The sequence below is a fragment of the Netta rufina genome, assembly GCF_964035555.1.
Source record: "Netta rufina genome assembly, chromosome: 15".
In the NCBI taxonomy this organism is placed as follows: domain Eukaryota; kingdom Metazoa; phylum Chordata; class Aves; order Anseriformes; family Anatidae; genus Netta; species Netta rufina.
In genome coordinates this window covers 5476452-5501800 of record NC_140138.1, presented here as the reverse complement: position 1 = coordinate 5501800, position 25349 = coordinate 5476452, and the positions used below count along the sequence as shown (strand labels likewise).

The 25349-nt window shown below is 48.9% G+C and overlaps 1 protein-coding gene across 1 annotated transcript in view; it reads right to left on the bottom strand.

Moving 5' to 3' along the window:
- Window positions 1-6163: 6163 nt before the first annotated feature.
- PIGQ (phosphatidylinositol glycan anchor biosynthesis class Q) overlaps window positions 6164-25349 on the bottom strand; it is a 32968-nt gene continuing 13782 nt past the window's right edge. Inside the window, exons 5-11 of the mRNA XM_084296310.1 lie at window positions 23386-23512; window positions 22222-22375; window positions 19405-19516; window positions 17537-17617; window positions 16500-16614; window positions 12102-12163; window positions 6164-8422 (exon numbers count right to left, since the gene is read on the bottom strand). Coding sequence (XP_084152436.1) covers window positions 8270-8422; window positions 12102-12163; window positions 16500-16614; window positions 17537-17617; window positions 19405-19516; window positions 22222-22375; window positions 23386-23512 — 804 coding nt within the window. The 3' untranslated portion in view covers window positions 6164-8269. The remainder of the gene's footprint in view (window positions 8423-12101; window positions 12164-16499; window positions 16615-17536; window positions 17618-19404; window positions 19517-22221; window positions 22376-23385; window positions 23513-25349) is intronic.

Sequence of the window (25349 nt, the reverse complement as noted above, 5' to 3'; positions counted from 1 at the left end):
GGGCGCCCCGGGGCCGGGCCGCAGCCTCCGCCTGGCGCCGCGCAGCGCCCGCTCGGCCCGAGGAGAGGCGGCGGCCGCGCCCCGCCCCGCGGCTGCCAGCGCGCCTCGCCATAGGGCGGGAGGCACGTCCGTCACGCCTCGCCCCGCCTCTCTCGGGGGGGAGGGGGTGGAGGGAGGTGCGGTGGGGAACTACGAGTCCCGGCGTGCTCCGCGCGGGTGGGGGCGGTGGAAAGAGCGGGCGCGGCGGCGCGGGGAGTGATGGGAACGCGAGGCTGGGAGGGGGGCGGAGGGGCGAGGCCGGGAACCGCGCCCCCCCCATGGCTGCCCCCGCGGGGACAACGAGCCCCGGGCAGGGGGACCCCAGGGACACCCCCAGGGCCCCCCTGGACCCCCAGAGGGACCCTATGGACCCCAGAGGGACCCCGTGGATCCCAGAGGGACCCCATTGTCCCCCCCAGGAGGACCCTCTGGATCTCCACAGGGACCCCATGGCCCCCCCGAGTGACCCTATAGCCCCCCAGGGGGATCCCACAGACCCCCAGCTCCTGCTCCGGCTCTGCCGGATCAGGAATCAGGGTCTGGCCCCACAGCGGGGCTCAGCCCCACACCGTCTTGCAGCCCCTCTGCCTGCCTGCCACCCCCAAAAAACCTCTCCTCTGGTCGTTTCCAAAGAGCTGTGGGGTCAGAGGTGTTGGGGGAGCAGCCAGATCCCCCTGCTGTGTGACAGCCTGCGAGGGGAGGCAGGGCACGGAGCACGAGCTCAACCCTTACAAGCCCTTAGAGAATCCCCTCCACTCAGCGCCACTGCTTAATTCCTGGAGCACCCCCAGATTCCCTTGGGTGGAGCGGGAGGGCGATGGGCTGGATGGGGTGGGTGGGGGCGCTGGGCAGGGAGCGGGGCAGTCAGAAGGGGCTCGGGGGGCTGGGAGCCGCAGGCACGGGGATGCTGGGCAGCCCCATGGCAGCCTCTTCTGCCAGGAATCAGAACCACAGAGCCATTAGGGCTGGGAAAGCCTTCCGAGATCATCGGGTCCAACCGTCCCCCTACCACCAGTGTCACCCACTGAACCACGTCCCTAAGCACCAGGTTCATTTAACCTGCTCCAGCTGCGAGGGTTTGGAAGCCTCCCCAGAAGTGGGGCAACCTGCAACAGGAGCAGAAGGGGGAATGACCACCAGCACCAGCCCTCAGCCGAATGAGGAGCTCCGGGCACCGAGACCCGAGCACCGTGCACGGGCCTGGGGCCACCAGCTCTGTGCCTTGCTCCCCGGGGGCACGGTTGGCTCTCCCCGCCCCGCTGTGTGTCCGTCTGTGTCCGTCTGTCCGGGCTGAGCCTGCTGCCACATCCCAGGGCGCTCGCTGCCTTTGTTCAGGGCCTGGCAGGCGGCTGGGAGCCAGCGCTGCGGCAGGGCTGGGGGCGAGCCGGGGGGAGGCCTGGCGGTGGGCACGGATCCAGCCCCGCGTGCCCCCGCCTCGGTGGTCCCAGCCCAGCTCCCTCCCCGTGCCGAAGGGCTGGAGCTCATTTGCTGCCTCGGAGCCGCACGATCTCAGCTCCCTCGGGAGGGCTTGTTTTGATGAGGCTTTTGTTAAAATAACCTCCCCGCAGTCACTGAAAATGCATGAGGAAGCGCAGAGCGCTCAGCTCGCAGCCGCGGCCCTGGTGCGCTGCGTAAAGCGGCACAAAATCACCCCCCCGCAGCAGACCCGGCTGTCCTCACCCAGCACTGCCTGGTTTGGGCCATCCCAAACGCAGCAGAGGAGAGAAGTCATTCCCCGTGGTGCTGCTCCCACCCCACCCAACCCAAAGCTGTGGGAGGAAGAGGCCAGGCAGGCGTCTCCTTGAGTTTGCTTCTCTTTTCGTTGCCTCTCCTCCTGCCGCTCTGTCCAGGGCCAAGGTTTCCAGTCGAGGTGTATGGCTGTTGGAGTGCTCCTCATCCCCCTGGTGGGATGGTGAGAAGCCAAGCAGATCCCACACTGATGGTGATCCCCATGGGAGAGGAGAAGGCAACCCAGGTGGCTCCGGGTGCTCCCAGCAGCACGAGGTCAGGCAGATGCCGCGGGGTGAACCTAGCTGACAGCACCCTGCCTGGCGGGCATGAGGCAGTTGGTGCAAGTTGCGGAAGGATAGGGAAAGGAAAAAAGAAAAAGAAAAAGAGAAAGAGAAAGAGAAAGAGAAAGAGAAAGAGAAAGAGAAAGAGAAAGAGAAAGAGAAAGAGAAAGAGAAAGAGAAAGAGAAAGAGAAAGAGAAAGAGAAAGAGAAAGAGAAAGAAAAAAGGAGAGGAGGAAGAGGAGGGGTAAATTCAAGGGTGTTGGCCGCTGTAATGTGGAAAGGAGAGGAGCAGCCCCAAGCACCCCATTCCCAGGCATGGCACATATTCCTGCTCAGGTGGCGCAGCTTGTCCCCTTGTCCTGCCTCTCACCTCGAGCAGCCATGTGTGGTACAGATGAGCTGCCGGAAAACTGAGCCACGGGGAAAGTGGAAAGATGGCCATGACCATCTCCCAGTGCTGGGGCAGGATCTGCTGGATCGGTGCTCCTCCTTGCAAGGCTTTTGTGACCTGGCCTCAGCAGAGCACTCAGCTGGGGGAGCAGAGGGTGAATTACCCCATGTGTGTGGGGAACAGAGATCACAGCCAGACTGGGGGGAGCAGCCCAGCCCTCCTGCAGCCCCCCTGCTCCATCCCCGCGGCACCAGCCGCTGCTGCAGGCAGCCACGCACGGGTCGGCATGCAGAAACGAGAGGGAAGAGCTTGATTTTTCTCCCAACATCTTTATTCCAGTGTAATCAAAAACCAATTAAGTTCCGATTAAAAGGCTTAATTAACCAAAAAATCCACACCTGTCAGCAGAGAAAACATCTCCATCCCCATATTGTCACCCAGCAGCACCTGCAGAACCTCTCTGGTCCCTGCTGCACGTGGGCCAGCAGGTACAAACCCCACGAGCATCGCTGTGCCTTTGCACAAATGGTGCTGGGACGGGCACACAGCAGAGCTGTTTGCTGAGCTGGATGGCCGTGCTTTGAGTGGTGCTAACAGGGGCATTTTAAAACAAACGCTGCCTTGCTGCTATGTGAGCACTTTGCTCCTGCCTAGCACTTGGTAACCGATGCGAATGCAAACAGAAAATGGGCCGGTGCTGTTTAACCAGCACGAGACTTCCTCATCATCTCTGATGTTCACATACAAACACACACGTCAAATTAAAGTACAAATGTTTCATAACTTCAAAAAATATTTTAAAACTGGAAAGCCTGTAAGTAGAAGGATTGACTACAACAGTTGTGGAGTTCTCATGAACTTCCCCAGTCCCAGATGCTGCTTAAATACTGCTACGGCCAGGAGGTGCACACGCAGCCTCCCTCCAGCCCTGCTGGATGCAGCCCAGGCTCTGGCTCCTCTGCTTCCCCGGGCACTCAGCGTGCCCAGCACCACCGCCTGCTTTCTGTGCCACGGCCCCCATTTAGAAATGAAGGGTTTACATCCTGCTGCCTTCAGCATTTATAATTGCATGCGGCCTCCTCACACACAGCCTGCTGGGACAATAAGCGGGCAGCTGGCGCGTTCTGGGTTTGAGGTCTGTGCCCTGACGTGGATGAGTGCAGGAGGGAGGCTGCCAGTTGCCACCAGGGCTCACGGGACAGGTTCTCTGAGCAGCTCTTCAGCTCCCAGTGAAAAAAGGTGGGCCAGGTGCAAAGGGGGTGGGATGGGTGCACCGTTCCCATCTGGGAAGGGAGATCGGCTGCTCACATAGGGTTTGGATTGCTCTAAATATGTTTATCCTGCACAGTGGAATATAACCTGGAAGATCCTGAATGAGCTGGAAAGCCCGGTGGCCTCATGTCATCTGCTGAAATCCAGGCACGTCCCCGCTGTGTTCACCAGCATCCTGCCACAGGGTACCCACGGAGAGCCCCAGAGGGGCCGCAAAGGCAGCTCCCAGCTCCGTGCAGCCTCACACGCTGCCAGCCTCGGGGGGTCTGCCCCACAGCCCGCAGGGAGGCAATGGGCATGAATTAAAACACATGAAATGGTCTAAACATCAGGAACACTTATTCGTGGTGACTGAGCACTGGCACAGGTTGCACGGGGAGGTTTTGGGGTCTCCTTCCCAGGAGATATCCAAATCCATCTGGACATGGTCCTGGACAACCCACTGCAGGTGGCCCTGTCTGAGCAGGGGCGTTGGACCAGGTCCACAGCCCCATTCCAGCCTCAGCTACCCTGTGATTCACGACGGTGTAATCACCAGGTCTGGGCACAGGGTAAATCAGTAAGGGCTTGAGATAAGGAAGAAGGTGTTGTCGCAGCGCTGGGATCAGGCAACACATGGCAGGAGGAAACCAACTCATTATCTGCGTGATGACAAACAGGAGATTTGCCTGCTTTCATTTCACACTATTAAACAGAAGAAACCTGCCTACCCTTGTGGATCCTCTGTGAAATTAGAGCAGCTTGGGCAGGCAGGCAGACTGCCCCGTCCCTAAAGCCCAGGGCCTGGCTCGCACTGGAGACACCGCTCCTGGTGCAGCTGGAGCCGAGGAGCTGCTCCCAGGCTAAGCAAGGTGTTCTCAGAGCTTAGGACCCACACGCCTCTGTGCCCTGTGTCAATTTTAATTGTGGAGTTGCACAATGCCAGTGAGGCTGACACGGCTCCTTTGGGTGCAAGAGCCAAGCGGGAGTCACCATGCCCTGCCCTCCCGCTGGCTCCGGGGCTCTCTGCGTGCTGCACTGCTCTGCTCCCTGCTAGCTGCTGCGTGGGAGCCCACGTGTGGGTTATACGTACGTGCGATGCTCGTTTTCCGTGGGTCTGACGATGTATTTGTATGTGCCAGGAGAATAAGGCACAGTCTAGCTGCAGGATCAGGGAAGCCTCCCAAAACCATAAACAGAGTCTTTGGTATAGTGTAATTACCGAGATTTCCTTTCAGCATCGTCACAGGCTATTCTGGTTAGGAAAGGAAAGTATTTCTCAGAGGCAGAACTGTCTAGGATGGAGTTTTACGTGCAGTGAGTTACATTTTCCTTCGCAAAAATCATGCCTATGTAAAGAGGCACATCAGATGTTGTGCCAGCACTGGGAAACAAAAGGTAAAAGGAATAATAATAATGCTAAGGAAATGCAGTATTATAAAAAAAACCTGCAAGATTACAGTCTTTGAATGATGCTTGGCAAAGACGGCTTGCTGCCTGCTCTAAGTTGTGGCACAATAAATGAGTGCCATAACCTTATCAGCAGCCTCTCCCCCAGGGAAATGCCAGCCTGCACTGCTGTAGCAGACGATGCTGATCCCACCTTCTCATTAGAGATGCCGTAAGGTCAGATGTTCCTGAGCAGGATGTCTGCTAAGTCGCTGTAATGTCTCCGCGCAGAATCGGAAAAGGGTGGGGGAAGGCCAGTTCACACCAGCGACTGGAAAGGAAGAACAGAGACGTGGCAAATATCCAGCAGAAGGAACTCGCAGGCTCGGACACCATCACAGGCAAGGAGAACGGCGAGCACCAGAGGCAGCAGGACAGCTCCGGCACCGGCTCTGCCCAACACTGGAGAATCGCCCCCACCGGGGGCTGGTACTTCCAGCTGGGTACTTGAGGCCACGGAAGATTCGGGCTTCAGTTTGTGGAGAAGCTTTTTGTCCCTTTGATATCTCATCACCCCCAGAGTCAGTACCAGACGCTAGCGAACAGACCCAGTGCTGGAAAGTCTGACACGCTTGGCAGGTCCCCAATAGGAAGGTCACGTTTGCTGTTTTGTGCTGTCCCTGATGCGTTCAGGTCACTCGATCCCAAAGGACAGCCAGGATCAGGACCATCATGAGCTGTTTTGTCTTACAGAGAAATTTCAAAAGCCAGGATATTAGGAACATTATTTCCACAGTACCAAAAATAATAAAGTGGCCCTCAGCAATTCGTAAGCCAAACCATGCAGGCATGGGAGGAAGCAGGGGGAAAATCGTTGAATTACTCCAATGGAAACACAAGAGGAGGTGAAATGTAAACCTGCCCTGCTGAGTGGCAGGTAAGGCTGGCTCTCCAGGATGGTGACTTAGCTGAAGCACAAACCATTTCTCAGACCCACAGCCTGCACCTACTCAAACCTGGGGTGGAAGAAATACTCAGACAACAGAGTTCCAAAAGAAGATGCTGTATTTGTACAGGAGTTTTAAGCACTGATCGTTAAAGAACAACAAGAATCTCTGCAGTTTCTGCAGCTAGTGATGGCCCATCCAGAGCCAGAGGTGGCAACAGTGGTGGAGGGGCTTTTTGCCACGAGGGCCCTGGACAAAGGAACCACATCATCACCTTTTGGTAGCAGTGCCTGTGCAGTGCTGCCTTCCCTCACCATGCCCTTAAAAAAACTGCCAGACCTCGGCAGCTTCTGTGCTTGCCTGCTAAGGAATGTCTGGACCAAACACTTGCCTACAGAGCTGCATTTTCCTTCCATCAAGCTGTGACTGCAGAGGCAGTGGCTGCAGTGCCAGAGGCTGTCAGCAGCTACAGACAAACGAAATGTACCTGCCAGGGACGCTGTAAAGCAGCCAACATTCCTGGGGCTGTAATCCTGCTCTGCTGCGCTGTCTCCAGGCACACAGACGAGACACGGGGCTGGGGGAGGAAATTCTTAACCTGCGAGTGGAGGTGCAGACCGCCACAGCACACACAGCCTCCGCCTCTGTCCTCTGTGCCCTTGGACAAACAGAGCCTTCTGGGGCAGAGGAAAAGAGGAAAGGATCCAGCACGCCATTTAATGCAGCCATTTGGGGAGTGCAAAGCAGCAGCAGGGTGCCGTGACACTACATCGGTTTCAGTCAGGGCAGGAGGAGCTCACAGACCCAGAGTCTGTGTACTTTCAGGTAACGACGGTATAAAACTGTCTGCACAACAGCAAAGTACACAGCGGGACATCGCACTCTTGTACACAGAAGCACTCTCCCCAGGACAGGGAAGAGAAGACTCACTGGGAAGGGGAACAGATGTCAAAATAAGCACGCAGTCAGAACAGGATGCAGCAAAGCCAGTCACTGCTGCACTGCAGAGGTAGCATCCAAAGCAGGAAAATCCTCCTGAGACAAATGTGTCTACAGCTACAGGGAAGAAGTGGCTTTAAATACCTCATCTGAAATCACTACAAAAACTCTTTGACCACCAGAAAGTGCAAAAGATGAGGCAGCACAAGAAGAGGTTCTCATCTGGGCCCTGAGAAACAGGGAGATGTACTGACCCTGCAAGGGAACCCAGCACACGCTTCCCAGCGCTGCTTGAGCTGCATACCAAGCCGGGCTGCTGCAGTCCTCTGGCAGACACCGCAGCCGGAGCTGGACTCAGCAAAGCTGTGTTTGCCTTGGACTGCGACTGAGAAAGAAGCCCTGAGCCTTGGCAGGGCCCTGAGCTCTCTGCTACCACGGCTCGCTGCCGTGTCAGCCTGGGCAGGCTGGGGTTTGAGGCTGTGCGCCCTGCACTTCCAGTTCTGGTGTCAGCTCAGGGCTCAGCTCTCCCCAGATCTGCTTTTGAAAAATGTCGATGAGATCCTCTGCGTTTCATGTAGGCACAAATGAACCACAGTCTATGTTTTTGGGGCTCCAGTCCCATTGTTTCTATGCTCATACCTGCTTCGGTGCTGCACTGGGCTGGGGGGGGGGGGGAAATCCAAGCCCAACCAAAAGGAAAGGAATAAATATCCCCTGAACCTGAATAATCCCACTGTACAATTTTCAGTGTGTGACTCTAAAAGCCGATCCTCTGTGTTCGCTTTGATCAGCTGGCTTGAATGCTGAAGCATAAAAGGTCCAAAATACCCTTTGGTAGAATGTACCTCAACATTGTGACTTTGAACCACCTGAAGGGCTGGTTCATGCGACCCTGTGAACTTACATGGAAAGATATATACAGCATGAAACCATCCAAGAGGTACTTCCTTGATTACACTAAATGCTGGTTCCATGAGGCACTGATGGGTTTCACCTTTTGCATCAGAAAAAAAATCATTAGCCCCTGGTGCCAGCAGGCAGACATCTCGGGTAGGATAACACTGCATTAACAAGGAACAGCCTGCAAACCAAACCAGCTCAAACATAGTGTACGGGAAGGGGACAGTTGAAGAACAACGTTTAAAAATACTTGCCTTTAAGAATTCAGCCCCTCCCACATTAACAACATCTAATTAAAGGGATCCAGCAGCTGTTGGCTCTGAGATACCTTTGGTCCAAAAGCATTAGGAGTCAATGCGTTTTTCTGACCAAGCCTTTTGGTCCTGGCTCTTCTGCTTTGCTTAGTCCTGCTTCTCTCCTTTGTGCTTCCAAGGGTAGATCAGCTCTCCAAGGAACAGCTTCTTGCAGAGGGATGTCCAGGAATCCTTAGGGTAACAGCTGTACGTAGGCAGCCTGTATGTCTGTACCACGCTGCCATACGACAGAGGGTTGATCTAGGAGGAGAAAGAGGGACAGCAACAATGAAAATGCGTTGAAGCAGGAGGTGCGGGCAGTTGAGGCAGGCAAGTGTGACTTTGGTGTAGAACCAGCCTCTGTTGGAACATCAACACCACTACTCACAAAATGCCAAACTCCCTTCCTGGCTGGTCACATCTATTTAGCCTTGAACACTAACAAATCCAGCTCGGCAAGGAGTATTACTCAAATAATTTCCGAGCAGAGAAGCAGATGCGAACATCTGAAGGATTTGAGAGCGCTGCTCAGTTTACAAGGGTGTGGGGCTGTCACCTTGTTAAGGGGCTGCAGTGGTTGGAGAGATGCAATGCTCCTTTGGGGATGTACTAAGACTTGTAAGAACTATAATGTGTCACTTCAGCCATCTCTTTTACTGGCCTACTACTTCAAGCCGCCAAGCCCTCGGCCCACAGCTACACTTTGAGCTGAACCTGGTATCACTTATTCAACACGTGGTGGAATCGTCTTCTAGCAGAGCAGTACACAGACCACACAAAGGGCTGCTCATTACCATTCAAAATTAGGTCTCTTTGGCTGAATTCACAGTTTTCGATTTGATTTCAATCACCATCCCGAAAACGATCTGCCTGCAGTCCCTACCTACGCAAGCTCGTAGCCTCTGACTGCAGTTACAAAATTGCTGTGTTGGTCTTTTGGAAGATGGGGGAGTCAAACAGATCTGTTAGCTGGAGAAGGGGCAACAGAAGCACATGGAAGGATGTCCTCCTCTAGTGAAAGGGTCCACTTATGCTGGAACAAACCATGCAGATGAGTGAAAGAAGAAAGAGACTATAATTTGTGGTAGAAAATCCAGACACGAAAGGATAGAGGCAGCAAAAAAACACACACAGTCACTACTTTGTCAGAAGCTGAATATTTCCTTTGCCCACTGAAGAGTGACCAGATTTCTGGGAGTTTGCTTACACCCCCAGTTTGCTTCACCTATCTGGTATTCAAGAAGAAGGGAAGGATAAACTAAGAGACGGAGCTCCAGAAAACAGCAATTAAGCAAAGAGTTCACTAGAATTGGTCTCGGAGACCTTTGTCAAGTCTTTACTGTTTCAAAGTACAATACTGTTGAAGGACAAGGAGAAAATGCTTGTGTGCAGAAGCATCCCTAAGAAGTTTAGGGAAAAAAAAAGTCGTAGCAGCAGCTCACAGAGGCTGAGAGAAGCTAAAGAAGAGCCAGTGGGGTCCAGCTGTGGGACAGATTCAAACAGATGCACAGAAAGCTGGTTCTGAATGCCATCAAAATGAACATTTGTACCAGAAACCCAAGAGCTGAGCTCATCCCACCTGAGGTATGTGTAACCCAAACTACCGCAGCTCATATTTCAAACACACTCCACAGCCTTATGGCCAAGGACTGACCACAGCATTTATTGGATGTTACGCATGACTGTAACCAACCTAATCACATCGTGGTCACAGACAGCTTAAAAAAAAAAAAGACCAAAGAAACCTTCCCCTGCTCCAATTAAAAAACACACCACCACTATAACCAGTAAAACTTGAGTAACTATTTCTGCTTATTTCATCAACTCTACACAAAACAGTATTTTGTAAGTGAGAACATACTGGAGGAGGACAGGAACTGCTGCTGTATGAGGGAGATGCACAGTGTACCTGCCCCTGGCTATTAGCAATGTGGGCTGGAAGGTTTGGACATGTTTATCCTTGAAAATCATCTCTAGGCAGTGATGATGCTGAGTGGTAACACTTGCCTACTGAGAAGTAACAGGAAATTTAAGCCCAGTGCAATATATATTTCTGTCTCTCCTATTATAAATGGAAACAACCAAAACAAAAGCAAATGGTTATTAGTGAAGTGGCAATATGAGGTCCTTTTATGCAATTACTACAGTTCAAATTTATATTATATCCTTATATTAATTTATATTATATCCTGATATAATGTGCTCCCTTTGTTTCATAACGGAACTGTTCCCTTTTCCTTTCCTCTTTTGCTTAACCCTTTTCAAAGCAACTGCTGTGAAAGATGACATTTCTGGCAGAAGATATACAGATGAATTAAACACGTCGTGTCTTCTCGCTGGGCTATCAGTCAGCTGAGCTATGCTGCCAGAAATATTTCTTCTTGTGTACCAAAATGAATGATTTTAAACACTAAAGAAAATACTGAACTACGTAAGAACTCCTGGAGAAATTAAGTAGCATTTGGGATGGAAATGTCATCTCCTACCCTCTGCCTGCCTATGCCTGGACTTTGCATTCCAGCGACACTACCTTAAAAGTCAAAATAATCCCCTGGCTGAACCACAAGCTGAACATGAATGCTCAAAACCAGCATTATTGATTTCTAATCCATTACCAGTGCCCCAGAGGGCAGCTGTGAACGTATCAGTCACCTGTAGCTTAAATCATTTGGGGCACAGTTACATGCATATGACCCTACTGCCATCACGCATGCTTCTACAGAGCCACCATACGGGGAGGGGACAAAGCCACGGTGCAATGTATAGAAAGGAGCATCAGCATGTACCATACATAAGAATCTTAACATGTCACTTAAAAATAGGCTTTTTAGATTTTCCTCTCAAAAGACCTATCATAAAGTGGTATATTCAGCAGAATTTCTGACATAAGCTCATTTTTCATTTCCACCAGCACAAAGAGAACAAAAAAAGTGCCTTTACTGATGCTGTGCTCATTATTATTTGAACAGAAGGCCAAAAGAGACATCCACTAAAGCACTTCCACATCTTGAAATGATGACTTATGCTATATTCTAGATAGCAAAAGGATCTTTCTGCAGTGGTCCAAGGAAAATTCATCATATTCATATGACTCACTGCCTCTGCTCTCTATCTAAGGCCTGATATTTTTCCTCTGGAGAAGCCATCTACCTTGGCTCACAAACACGCTGGTGCCAAACTGTCTGCTCAGCTGCTCCTATGCCTCACCACTGGTGTCCACAGTTTCCTTTTTACGGACTCTTCTGGGCATGGAGAATGATAGATTCTGGTTCGTACACCACTGTCCTACTGGAACTAAGGAAGTGGGAAGACAAAATGCTTTGAAAATGCTGGTTTCACCCCAGAAGACATCTGCGGAAGGGATTCCCTTTTGAATCACTGCTAGATGATGTGCCAGTTCTGTGCAGATCTGACCTATGCTGAAATAGGGCGAGGACTGGACCGCTGATGGAAAAAGTAAAAGAGCTGGGAAGCCATGGCTAATTCCTTCCCACGCGTTCCACCAGTGTGCAAATGTTTTTTATAAATTCTATACGCTGCCTCTCAGACTTTCCTCGTAGGAAGCAAAGAGCAAGAAAAGTCATGTTGTGATACAGGAGTAGTCCTGCAAAGTCAAGAAATAGTAGTTTCACAATCACTCATGAAAGCATAATGACAACTCCAATGCTACCATCACATCATTACTTTTCAGAAAAAATTTGCTTTATTATATCTGGCGACAGAGCGTGGAAATGCAGTGTTACAAAAGTGCAGGTAACCTTTTCCTACACACCTTGCCAGAGTCAACTCAGGAGAGTAACAGGAGGCCCTTTCCTCTCTTTGCTCACCCATGCACTCATCCTGACTGCATCACAGAACAGCTATGACTTTTCAACACATCTGGAAAGGAAAATCTTTTCCCAGCCCTTCACTGTCTTTCAATCTGAATGGTTTTACTCACCTGCATAAGGAGTCGAAGAGGTTTTCCATCCTGCTGTTCCAGGACTCTGAACTTCACACCAGCTGAAAAGAAGCAGAACAAAGAAACCAAGTCCAGGCTAGAGAAAAGCCCATGCTATTTGCTGTTCAGCTCTGTTGGCTGAGCACTGATTTCCTAGAACTGGAGTTTTCCACCTTTCTTGATTTGTGAACCCTTACCCGTTTTCAACAGGAAACACAGATTCTCTCTAAAATGGTTTTACATGTAATGATAAAGGATGTTTCTCTCAGCTCCGTTAAAACCAGCCCTCTGACTTCCAGGTTTAAAATGCAGTCCTGAAGAAAGTACAAAGCCCAGAATCAGCCAGCCAGCACTGATGATGACAGGGTCTGCAGTAATCAGCCTCTGTTCCCAAACTTCCATCAGAATGGGAACTTCATGGGAACAGGAGGCAGAGATCACCATTAATTTTCACTCATGGGGGATACGGCATGTCTGCAAATCTTTCAGACTAAGGGAGGAAAGTGGCTGGCCTACAGGCATTATAAACATTTCAAAGCACCCACTACCTATTAGAACCAGAATTCGTATGTTTTTAACACACTACTAAGCCCATCAAACCTGCCACTTTTATATTCCCTTTTGGACTTGCTAGAGTCCCAATTCTTTAAAGATAAATAAACATTTCGGATTCCAGTGGTGACATATTGCACATGAACACTGAATGAAATCCTTCAAAGAAAGGTAACCATTACATCTGAAGAGGCGTTTTTCTTTGAAAGATGACATATCACAGAAATAAAACCAATCCATCTTCAGCATACCTGCACCAGCCAAGTGTGCCCCTGTCATTCCTTTCTACAGGTGAGAAGATGAGGCAGAGCAATGCAGAGAGCTGCCACAGATCAAACAGTGACTCGGGAGCACAAACAGAAATAAAGCTCTTCATCTGCGTAGGCACTGTCACTACAGTATCTATCTGACCCTTGCACATTAAAAAAAATTAATTCTTTCTTCCCTTCAGCTTTGAATTAACTGAAATTATATGGTTTTATTTGTCCTTTAGGGAGCGAATGCTCTTGTCTAGCAGAGAGCTCTTCCCAAATCACAATGCCTTCTTTGTACAGGGCAGAGAGGAATTATCTCTGTTTTGCTGGGTTATACTGAAACACGGGCTTCAAAAAGATGTTGGAGTACCCTGGGTCTCAACAAGTAAATGTGCTGGAAGAGAAAAAGTCTTCAAAGTGATTCATTGAGTTCTGGCTAAGAGGAGGTGTCTGAGGCATTCCAGGAACTTGTCTTCAGGCAGGCAATTTGTGAGAGAGGGAAACAAGCGGGCACTGAAGTTTCAGGTGGGTGGCCTAGCACTCTGCAGGCTTGTTCTAAGACCAGTCCATTAAACCAGCAAATGCTATTTCTCTACGTCATGGCCACACACACCCCTTCCACAGATCTTAGTCTGGAGAAGAGGAGGCTCAGGGGAGACCTCATTGCTCTACAACTACCTGAAAGGGAGGTGTGGGGAGCTGGGGGTCGGCCTCTGCTCACAGATAACCAGTGATAGGACCAGAGGGAATGGCCTCAAGTTGTGCCAGGGGAGGTTCAGGTTGGAAATGAGGAGACATTTCTGCTCAGAAAGAGCAGTCAGGCATTGGGACGGGTTGCCCAGGGAGGTGGTGGGGTCACCGTCCCTGGGGGTGTTCAAGGAAAGGCTGGATGTGGTGCTTGGGGACATATGGGTGATAGTGGTGGTTGGGGGTTGGACCACACGATCTTGGAGGGCTTTTCCAACCTTAATGATTCTGTGCAAACTAACAGTCTCTTGATTTAAGCACAGGAAGGTAGGTCTGAATATGAGGGGGCACTTCTTTACTGGGCAGGTGACAAGGCACTGGGACAGGTTGCCCAGATAGGTTGTGCAGTCTCCTTTTCTGGAGATATTCAAAACCTGCCTGGATGCCGTCCTGCACAAGGTGCTCGAGGTGATTCTGCTCTGCAGGGGGCTTGGACTGAGTGATCTTCAGAGGTCCCTTCCCACCTCAGCCATTCTGTGATTCTGTGATTATTTAATTGATCAAGAGTCTTAAACTTTATATAAGAAAATACAGATTTATTTTAGAATAACCTATAAGCTATAATGCTCAGAAGCCTCTGAGCAATTAATTTCACAGACAGAGCAGGAAGATCTTACTCCAGATCTTCTCTTCTCCAGCAGAGAAGAACCCTCAGCTATCCTCTGAAATTGCTAGCTAGTTCCAGAGCTCATGGTTCAGCATTTTTTGCACACAGCCATCACCAATAGCACAAGAGAGGTAAGGACATGACCCCATTTGTTTTGTTTCACATGACAGTGCAGTAGAGCAAGCTCAGTGCTTGTTTGTGTTCCTGTTATTATGGAGGCAGCACTCAGACAGGACCTACAGAACCATCCTGAGAGTGCCAGAGCTTGCCCCAAAGTTTGTGATGTGAATCAACACTGGGTGAGAGTGACAGAGAAGTACTGAAATGACCTGTTCACAGTCAAACAGTGCATTGCTAACTTGGGTGTGGGGCAGCCTGGGAAGCCTGGACCTCATTGCTACGCCTTACTTCACACTCTAAATCGGCATCACACTGTATCCATCCCAACCACCGTGTCATCCCTCGAGCTGACACTGGCAGTCAGAACTCTTGCACAGAGGACATCAGCTTTGATGTAGCTACAGTAATTTTTTCAAATCCAAAGAATTTCACATCATGAGGGGAAATAAAATAATGGATTTAATTTCTGGTGTGTGGATTTAGATTGTACATCTACCTTGGCCCAGGCTTCATCAATATCAGATTTTGTTAATTCAGAGGCTGAGTCAAGGAACTTAGAGTCCGGATGCCAGCACTGAACTGAGATGAACTTAAACAATGCGCCAAACCCTTGCTGATAGGAAAAGCTATTCATTTGTTTTGGTAGAACCATGTTGATGGTGCTTGTAAAATCAGCAGCCGTAACATACACCAGAAGACTTCTAATCTGAGTCTGAAAAGGGAGGCAAAATCTAAGCAGTGGGGACATCAAGTGATGTGTACTCTCTAAAGTCCTTTGAATTTGATTCAACTGCTCCATCTGTCACCATTCCAATTCTGTTTTATATTCTGGTGCAGGCTGCAGAAATTCTCAGAGATGCCTCTTCATCTAGCAGACAGCATGGTATTGCAGTGTTCTCTTTCTTAAAGTGTTTAAGAGAAACAAACAAATAGCCAGCAGCAAAAGTTTGGTAACAAAAAACTGAGCAGACAATCCTCTACCTGGGTGGAGGCTTATCACCCTGCAAAGGGTGGCTGGCTTACCAAAACTGAGAAGTAACCCCAGACTGATGAGAATATAGGGGCTTACAACTCTCAGAGGCAGCAAGATCTCCTTCTAACCTATGACCTGCTGTCTACCGGATCAGTTTTCTTCAGCAGCATTTCCTGTTCTCCAAAAGCAGCTCTGAAAGGCTAAGAAGCTTCTAGTAGGAAATTCATAGGAACATGCAGAAAGCACGCATGGAAAAACAACAGCCTTGGTAACATCGCTCAGCTCTACCTTCCCAAAATCAAACCTGGCACCACTACAACATACAGAGCTGTTACCAGTTCCCTTAGGCTTCCTTTACTTTTGATGACTAGCTTTCTTTCGATGATGATAAAGCTTTTTCTTGTTTTTAAAACTCCCACTGCATGCTCTTTAAATGGATGGAAGATAATGATTTAGACTGGCCTGGTTTTAACTGGATCAACTCTATCTACTGACAGTGAAATCCATTTCAAAATGATCCCTTACTCTGATACTAACCATGGCTTGTTGTCAAAAGGTGAGAAATGATAAATAGTTTAAAAATGGTGATAGGTTAATCTCAAAAAGGGAATGATTGTCTGAAACCTCCCCAGACCTCTGAAGTTGAACCAAACATCTCAGTTCAGGACTTCAGTTTGTAAAGTCAGCCGAGAACTGGAGCTCCAGTGATTCACATTCTCTGTCAATCCAGCCCACTGAAAGAGCAGACTTCCCAAGTATTTTTGCCATTTGTTTCATAACCAAAACACACCAGGTTAACACCTTGTTTACCTCTCAGATGTTTTACCTGGCCTAATACACTAGAACTGAAATTAAAAAAAAAAAAAGAACTGATTTGAATGGTGTTTGCTTGGGTGTCGCTTTTTGTTATCACAGGCTTTGTAAAAGTGCTCGTGATTCTGATTCAGCATCAAATGTTTTTCCACTGACATTCTCATCGTGCTCTTGCAGGAGCTATTTAACCGTATGGACAACAGAATGACTTATGCCTTGGGTTCTTTCCCAGCCCTCTGCATCTTTCTATTTAGAAGCTATCCATTCCATCAGAATGAAATGCATAATGCAAAATCTGTGACCTTTTGCATATCTAGTGCTGAAGGACTTACCTGCAAGTCTGTAGGATCTGCAGAGCCGAAGGATGATCGAATAAAGAGGCAGAGAGTCAACCAGATCAACTAGTAAGTGTATCAGGCCTTGCACGATCACCACCAGCAAACGGAGCTACAGAAAAACAGTTTAATAAGCAAATCTCAGAGAAACAGGAGATGTAACCCTTGAAAACCCATGAGTTAATCTGCAGTCTGACATTGTGTGTAAGCTAAAGCATCCCAAGATGGGTCTAATGTCTAGACAGGCCCTGCATGATGTTCTTTGACCATCTCAACTTTCAACTGTCAGAGCCTAAGAGGGAGAATTCAGGCTTCCATTTCTAGTGAACTCCATCAGTGAATGCAAATTTCCCACTCTCCAGCAATGAGCTGAAGTAGCTAATTTCTGCTTGAAGAAACCCTGTGTAGAGCGTTTAAGTAAAAGCAAAGCAGTCAAAAATGAGCTTTCTGCTTAATGCTTTATGTCCCCTGACTAAAGCACCTCCTTTTGTCAGACAGCATTTATTTTTGCTGTCAAGCTCATCTGAGAAGAGAGAGCTCATAAAAGATGTTGAAATCATGTGAAGGCCTCTGTCTGTGGAAAATTTTGCTTCAGGCAGGCTGCAGATAGGACTGGTTGTATTGGGGGAAGAAAGGAAAAATAAGGAAGTCCAACCCTCCAAGCAAAGCCTGGCTGACAGCATTTAACACAAAAGGTTAACTTCTTGAAGAAGTTATTCTGGATCAAACTAGAGGGGTCGTCACCCCAGACATGGCATGGAAAGATTAAAAATAACTTCTGGGTGAAGGAAGGCGGGGGAACAGCATGTCCTGCTGACCTGGATTTGCTGGGAATTCCCTTTGGAGAAACACAGACACGTATCCTGAATTCCACTTGCTTGGCCTACATGGGTTGTGTGAGAACCCTTCCTGTACACTCAGATAAATCTTGGATTCTCTTTGTGGATGACAGTAAACGACAAGGAAGCATTAAAAAAAAAAAAAAAAAGACATCAGAAGACATAATACCATTAGCTTCAGGGATGAAATCTTACCAGGGTAAACACCAAATAATACAGTGCAGTTGTAGGCAGGAGGAACAGCAGGATTGTAAATAGCAATGTGCCAATAAATAACTGGGGGAAAAAGAAACACAAACGATCATTAGTAAAGCAATGGCAAAATAAAATAAAAATAGGAAATGGTGAAACAATGACAGACTGCAAGATTCTTAACTTATTTGTATTCCCTATTTGAATAACTCTGTTACCTTGAATATTTTCAGTATTACTTCTCTTTTTGGGCCTTTTTTTGAGGCTATCTTCTCTGTGACTACATTTGGAAAGACAAACAAGCTGGATCCTGACAGCACTTTTCCTTTATAGACAATGCCCAATATTTCCTATTTTAGTCTGGCTTCCTTAGGAAACAGGGCTTATGTGACCATGCTGTTTGTCCGTCCTCTACCCCTTTAAGTTTTAAAGCCACCAGTCAGTTTTTACGATAAAAAGGTGGAAGGGTAGGGAATGTTATAGACGTTTGAGAAGTATTTTTGTTCCTCCTTGTTTCAGGAGAGCTGGGTAGATAACCATTCCCACAGGCAGCAGCTGGCTGCCCAGTCTGCATGTTTGCAGCTCCACAGCAGCCACAGGACTTCAGTATCCTGCTCAGTGGGAAATAAGTTAGAGTTACTGAGTGGGGGGTGCAATATTCAGACTATATAAAGGAGAAAAATCCATAGGAAAGCAGGTGTCATTAGCTCCACTGCCCACAGAACAAGTTATTTCCATTTTGGGCTGGCCCAGCTGGCTGAAGTCTAATTAATTCCAGCTAGAATCAGTGGAGAAATACGGATTTATGACAAATAAAGATCTGACTCTTCAGTTCTTAGTCACAGCTTCCAGAACAGAGAGGCCACAGGAACACAGGGCACTGCCATTTCTGCAGGAAGAGAACATGGCCACGGCATGTTATGAAAGCAAATAACCTAGACACTCCTGTCACAGAGGTGGATCAACATCCCAGCTTTATGCATGTAACCAGAAATAGATCGCAGTCCAACCCATCCTCCTCACAGCAGTTGCTTCTCGCCTCCTCTGTCACTGCACTGCAGTTGCTTAGCATCTCCAGAAGTCTTTTAAGGTCAGCTTTGAGTGCCTCGTCCCACTCAGGCCAATGACAGAATTCCCACTGGCCTCCGGAGCAGCAGGATGAAGCCTGCAGTGCCAAACCAATTCTCCTCAAAGCACACAGGGCAGAACCCTGGCGTAAACAGTCAGCCTGACACAGAGGCTCTTGCTTTTCTTGCACCAAAGAAAAGAAAATTAGCTCCCCCACTGCAGTGCCAGAAGCTCAAGCTTATCTGTTGCAACAGAGAGGCACTGGCCCTGGAAGTTACCAAATATTATTTTATTATTTTAGCGATGTTTGCAACAGCAGGTGTGGCGCAGACAGGCTCCGCTGAACTTTCATATGGCATTTCAGAATTTCAATAGAGATTACAGTGTTTGACAAAAAAAAACCTGCCTCTGCTGTTTGAGCGAGAACGTGTGGGCCAGGATCCAGCACAGTGTGAATGAAACGGGGCCTTTTAATAGAAACGCTGGCGAGTCTGTTCCTACGGCAACACTGCTGGGCACCACTTCTTAACTTGCCTCCTTCCCCGTACCCAATCGTGTGCTCCAAGAGCCACAAGAATCCGCAGCACCCAGCGAAGCTCAGCAGGGCAAACCTGAGCGTGCAGAGTGCAGGGGTGCTGCAGGGCCCAGGGTCTGCTTGAAGGGGATGCAGCGCTGCACAATGTGCTCATTTTGGGCACCACAGAGCCTCCCGTGGCCTCCTTCTCAATATTACCCAAAGCAGAGCAGGACCGCATTGCCTGCAGGCGGTGCCCTGCAGCGAGCCCCCGGTGCCGCAGCACTACCTGGTCCAAGTCATAGGAGCAGGAATCCACCCGCTGCCGGAGGACGTTCCACTTCTTCCCACGGAACAAGCGCCAGAGAGATGACAGGCCGTAAATCTTCAGGCAGTAGAGCCTGGGCAAAGAGAAGACGTCGTGCGTTAGAGCTGCGAGCTCCCGAGCCATCATCACTGCACCCCTGCGCCCACTCACTCACTGCACCACGCAGCTCGGGGTGGCAGAAATCCACCTGGGGAGGACTCAGATAAAATGCTAACCACTCGCTGGGCTGTCCTGGGGCTGACCCTTGGCTGCTGCAGGCAGCTCCGGACCGCTGGAAGGCAACCCCCTCGCCATGCCCGCTGCCTACGGCAAGTCTCTGGATTTCTGCTCCTGGGGAAGAGGTTGGCATATGTGCAGTGGTGAGCACTGTAGGAGCAGTCAAAGTACGAGCAGCAGCCACTGGCAGCCCCATGCCACTGCCCTCCCTGCAGCAGAAGGAGCAGCAAGGTGGTTTCCCCGCGCACACCTCAGTCTGTAGGGTTCAGACCTGCCCTTCCCGCGGCTGGGGTGGCCAAGGCCCTGTCCTTCACACTTGCATCAGTACAATTCCATTTTACCTCTGCAGCAGAGAGGCAAGGGAGGGGACTGGAGCCCTTGCACCTTCATCCACAAGAGTGGGAAGAAATCTACTAAACAGCTGGTGGCACCCCTACTGCGTCCTTTAAGGCTGTTTCACTCAGTGCTGCGACACTCAGAGCTCTCCAAGGAGAGTGGCAATGGTGAGAGATGCTTGGGTTGGTAAGAGGTGGGAAATAGAGTCATCTACAGAACAACACAGAGGAAGAAAGAGCCCCTGGAAGGGAGAAGAGTCACCAAGAACCCTGGGCAGCAGTGTCTGACATACAGGGCTGTGAGGAACGGGGACAGAACCAACCCGTGGGGCAGATCAGAGCCTGAGCTCCAGCAGCCAGACCGGTCACCCAGCCTACTTCAAGTGCGGAGGCTGCTGAGCCTTCAAGACAGCGTTGTGAAAGCAGCGGCGAGGACTCTTACCCCAGCGAGGAATCTGGTTTGAGGAACACCAACTGCTTCAAGGAACTGGCAGGGTGCCCGGGCTGGCAGGCACAGCTCAGCGCTCTCATCTCGGGGCCAGAGGGTGCCGGGAGCACTCCTCCAGCTCGCTGGCGCACACCTGACACGGCTGGGATGCAGGCTGCCCATTGCCTGCGTGCCCCAGCACGACACCAGGTGTGTGGACCTGATGAACCTGCTCTGCCTTCACTGCTACCTGCACACACATGCCCGCTCTCGTCTCACCGCATGGGTTGTTTCAGAGGTGGAGCTCAGCAGCACCTGAGCCAGCATTTGTTCCGCCAGCTGCACGAAGGTGCTGCAGTGGCTGTGCTGGTGTGGGTGACTTGTACCCGCTCCTGACTCTCTGTGGGGACACCAAGCACAGCAGGGACAGTTTGGTGCCAGCAGCAAGGTAACGTACAGCTGCTCTACGCTTCTAACACACAGCCCAGGCTGGTAGACGGGCTCCCTGCAGCTCACGATGGGAAAGCAATCAGCAGAGAAAATGCTTTTCCTGTTTCCACTCACAATTGGAAAGGACCAAGGGCACTTTTCACAGCCCAAAACAGAAATTCTAGTGAACTAGAGGTGTTGGGAAGAAACTCTGCTTTACTGACATGACTGATTTCGGGTGTAAGCCCTACGCTCACAACAGAACCAATTCATATCCCTAAACTACATGTAACTGAAGTGCTTCTATTTCTGCTGTTTGCAATGCGGAGCCCTCTGCTCAGAGCCTGGGGAGGAACAACAGCAGTTCTGTACTTTATAAGCCAAAGGTTCCATTATTCATTACCTTCTATCTCGTCTCCTTGGCAAGAGCAGCTATTCTCCAGCGGCCTGTGTGATGCCTTGCTGCAGCACTTGTTAACGGAGGGCAGGAACAGAGCACGGCAGCAGGCACTGCTTGCACAGTAACCCCAACGTGCCCAGCACAGGAGGTGCCCCAAAGCCACACGCTCCCCCAGAGCCCCTGCCTAGCTCCCTAGTGAGGCCCTCCAGTAGGCCCAGACAATGCCACCCGGACGGTGTCACAGTCCTGCTGTAACCCCAAAGCTGCCACCTGGGCTCCACAGTCCAGACAAGAATCCCTGAAGCCAGGCAGAGATAGGGACTTATGGGTTTCTCCGGAAGAACAAGCATTCCCCTTTTCTCCTCCTCTCTTCTAGTTCCCTGAAAAAACACTGAGTAGAGTGCCACTGAAGAATATTAGGAGAGGTTGAATCAAAAGGATAGGGTGAACTTGCCCTCTACCTGTCACGTAGTTTTATTTTTCCAGATCACTAAAACAATAAGTAAATATTTAAGAATAAAACGAGAACTGAAAGATAGATTGCTTGCACTGCTGTGACCATCATTTCTACATGCATAAAAGAAAGCAACAGATTAATTTCTGGCTTAAGCTGTGAATTCAAGAGAACTACAGCAGGACTGAATGTACCTAGTATCATAGCTGGGCCTGGGATCAGATGATTCATTGTCTCATAGATTTGATATATCAAGGTTTAGGTTTTGTGGATTCTTTGGTGAGGAATCAACCCACAGTGGCCACAGGTATCCCCAGTCCCTGCTTTTTGCTAATGCTTTCTGTATATTGAGTGTCCATCTGGTTTTAGCAAGAGGCTTTGACTCCATCAGTAACCAATAGCTGCCGCAGCAGACAGCTGTTAGGTGCAGTGCTCCACAAAATAACGATAGGCCCTGAATGTCCATCAGACTTTCTCCACAAACATACCCAACACAAAGCCAAGTGAGATAACTCACCTTGCTCCGTAGACATAGAAGCAGTAGATGTGGAAGGTCAGAAGGGCAACGATGTCAGAGAGGATGCAGAGAGCCACGGTCAGGCCCAGACAAGCCGACAGACCGACATACCAGAGGATCATCTCAATGAATGGGGACATCAGGTGAATGTAGCCTAGTGGACATTGCAGGGTCAGTGTTTGACTGATACATCCTATGATGACAGTCTCAAAGGACTGATTTTCTCCCCGTCTGGTTTCTCCCCTCTGTTCAAACATTGCTCCAGAAATCATAGCCACAAAAATATAGAAGTGAAACTGGAAAGTTTCTTTAGATGGCCATCTTCTGCTTAGGAGGACAGAAAACTGCTCTCTTTTCCCCTGGGTTTGTGTTCAGGTGTGGCAGCTCTGTGAGGAAGGCAAGGATGTGCTCAGATTGAGCAGAGCAGTCACCTTGCTCCACACAGAGCTTACCTTTTTAAATTTGTGTCCAGGTTCCTGATTACATTTTTAACTGCACATGTCAAGCTTTACTGAAGTGATCTCTCTTTTCTTCTTATTCCCACAGAAACCATCCCAAATGAATTTTGTAAAATAAAACAGTCTAGAGACACACAGCAGCTTTCATCACTGAAGTGGAGTAAAGTCACTTACTTGAATGTCAAGTAGACTACGTCAGTATAATAACTAAGGAGTTTGTTCCCATCGTGACTATTTTCCTTTATCAAGACACTTACTAAGGATAACAGCAGTGTGGTGTTTCAAGGAGGGAATACACATAGAAAAGCTCTAAAAAACTAAATTGAAGTCAGTGGCAGGGCAGGGTTTGTGTTTGCATCCCAAAAACACATTTCTCTTCCCTATCCTATCACCTGCCTCTTACAGGGCAATGCCTACATAAGACCTAAAACCTTCCCTTGGACACTCACCACCTATGGCACCAAGAAACCAAGATCCATAGTGACTTGCACTTCTTGCAAAGCACCACGACAAGCACTTTATTTAATATGCATGACTTCCTTGTGTGGGAATCCAACTTTGGCTTGGGTTCCCACAGCGGGAAGACTCACAGACGAGTCTGTACTTGCAGGAGTGCATTTTGATTCATTCACCTCTAGGCAAACATTAAGCACTTGGGAGGGAAGAGATGAAAAGGGAGGCTGAAAAGTTAAACAACTGCACTTACTAATCCAAAGATGGATGTGGTAAAGGAAGAAACGGCCCAACACCTGATCCAAAGCTCGGTTCATTTTCAGTCCAGCTGGTGCTCCCATTAGCCACTGGAGCAGGTCCTGGAGCTCTTCAGCTACATGCTACAAACACATGGAAGCAAACACGTAAGCAGCCTGAGATAAATTCCTACCACATCAAACAAGTCCAGTGTACTGAACATGTTACCCCACAAAAAACTATTTCACCACACCCTTCAAAGCAATGGAGAAAAAAAATCAAACGACTATAGAAAACTAGTTAACTCAGAAACACAACTTTATCGGAAAATGACTCTTTACTGAACCTAAACATAACAGCAGAGAGAGCTAAACTGCTTAAATGGTTTCTGCTGGGAACATGAGCCTAGGGTTTGTTCATGGATGTGTTTGGTAGACTTGTAGTTTGATTTCTTGCTGTAATAAGTATTCTTGAAATAGATGGCAAATGCTGGTGCACAAACGAATTTAATTGGACGGAAAACTGAAAAGTCAGAACTGAGAGAGCAATCTCAGTATGGGGAAAGCAGCCAGGATCTGTAACAGGGCAGGATGGCTGTGTGCTCATGGACAAAACAGGAAAATTTTACAATGAAATAACCTGTATGAGTTTACGGCAGGCTAGAAAACACAATTATGTAAACGTGCTTCATATACAAACTAGCTTGCTTTCTACTCTGTGGTAAACCACTGTCTTGTCTCACTTGCAGGCTTCAGAGAGATACCCATGGCATCCCAGTAAAAAAGAAGCCTTCTGAATCACTGAGAACAGTGCTGATGGAGTTTGTTCCCAAATCACAGAGGGCTTTGAGTCTCAATTTCTGGTGATTTAATCCCAAATTATTTACTGATTTTCTCTCTACACCACACTGCTTTGACTGCAGTAGGCAGGGCAGAAGATGGTGGGGCTCTGCTCCTCAGAGAGTGCTGGAGGCAGCAAAGAGGTGGGGAACATACCTGGAAGAAGTGACCTCACCCACTGTCCCACATGAACACAGATTGTGAGTAAATAAGTGTGCATAAGAGTCAACACATGCTATCTGAAGCTGATGTGCTATAGCCTCATTTCCCCATAATTTGTAGGGAAAGTTTCCCTAAGAGGAAATGTCTTCCAATAAATGATTACATTTCATTGACCATCTGGATCATCGCAAAGTGGATTTGTAAGCATTGACTTTTAGTGTAGTGGCAAAACTCAGAGCTCCATCTTCACTTTATCCGAAAATCCCCTGAACAAGATTGCCTCTTTATTTCATTCATTTACCCTCTGCCTCAACGTTCCTTAAAATATCTTGCAGTAAGTCAGAACTGATTTGAACCCACAGATCTTACCTCCATCACTGAGAACTTTTAGCTACTGTATAAATAGACTGGTTTTAATATTTAAAGTGTTGGATTTGTAACTTGGAAAAAGCATTTGGGGATTTTAATGAAATATTTAAATGCTTGAAAGCAGTCCTTCAGCAAGGCTGTTTTCCAGCTCTGACTACTTCTGAAGGCTTCCAGTTCCAGTGGTACCACTAAATTCTGACAGGGGCACGTAACCCTGGGAAGGTGCCCTGGCTTGCTGCTATTCAGCTGGGCAAAGCATTTCAAAACACAGGCCTCAAGCATAACCTTGCAAGCTATTTTGCAGCCAGATATTTTAGGACTGATCAATAGCAAGCAGGATCGTAAAAGGTGACTGGGAGTCTAATCCTCTTGCTGCAGTCATGCATACTGAATGTGACCAGTGGTACTAAATAAGACACAGTGAATTACATGGAAGTGCTTTCATAAAGGGGTGTAAGGACATCACCAAACCGGAGACTAAAGCTAACATGGCTGGCAATACTTTAGATTGGAAATCTTCACAGCCATGTTCTTCTTGCTTGTCTCCATGTGTCTTGTGGTGCTGTGACAACCACGGAGAAAGACACACACAGCCCATTGAGGGCGGGCA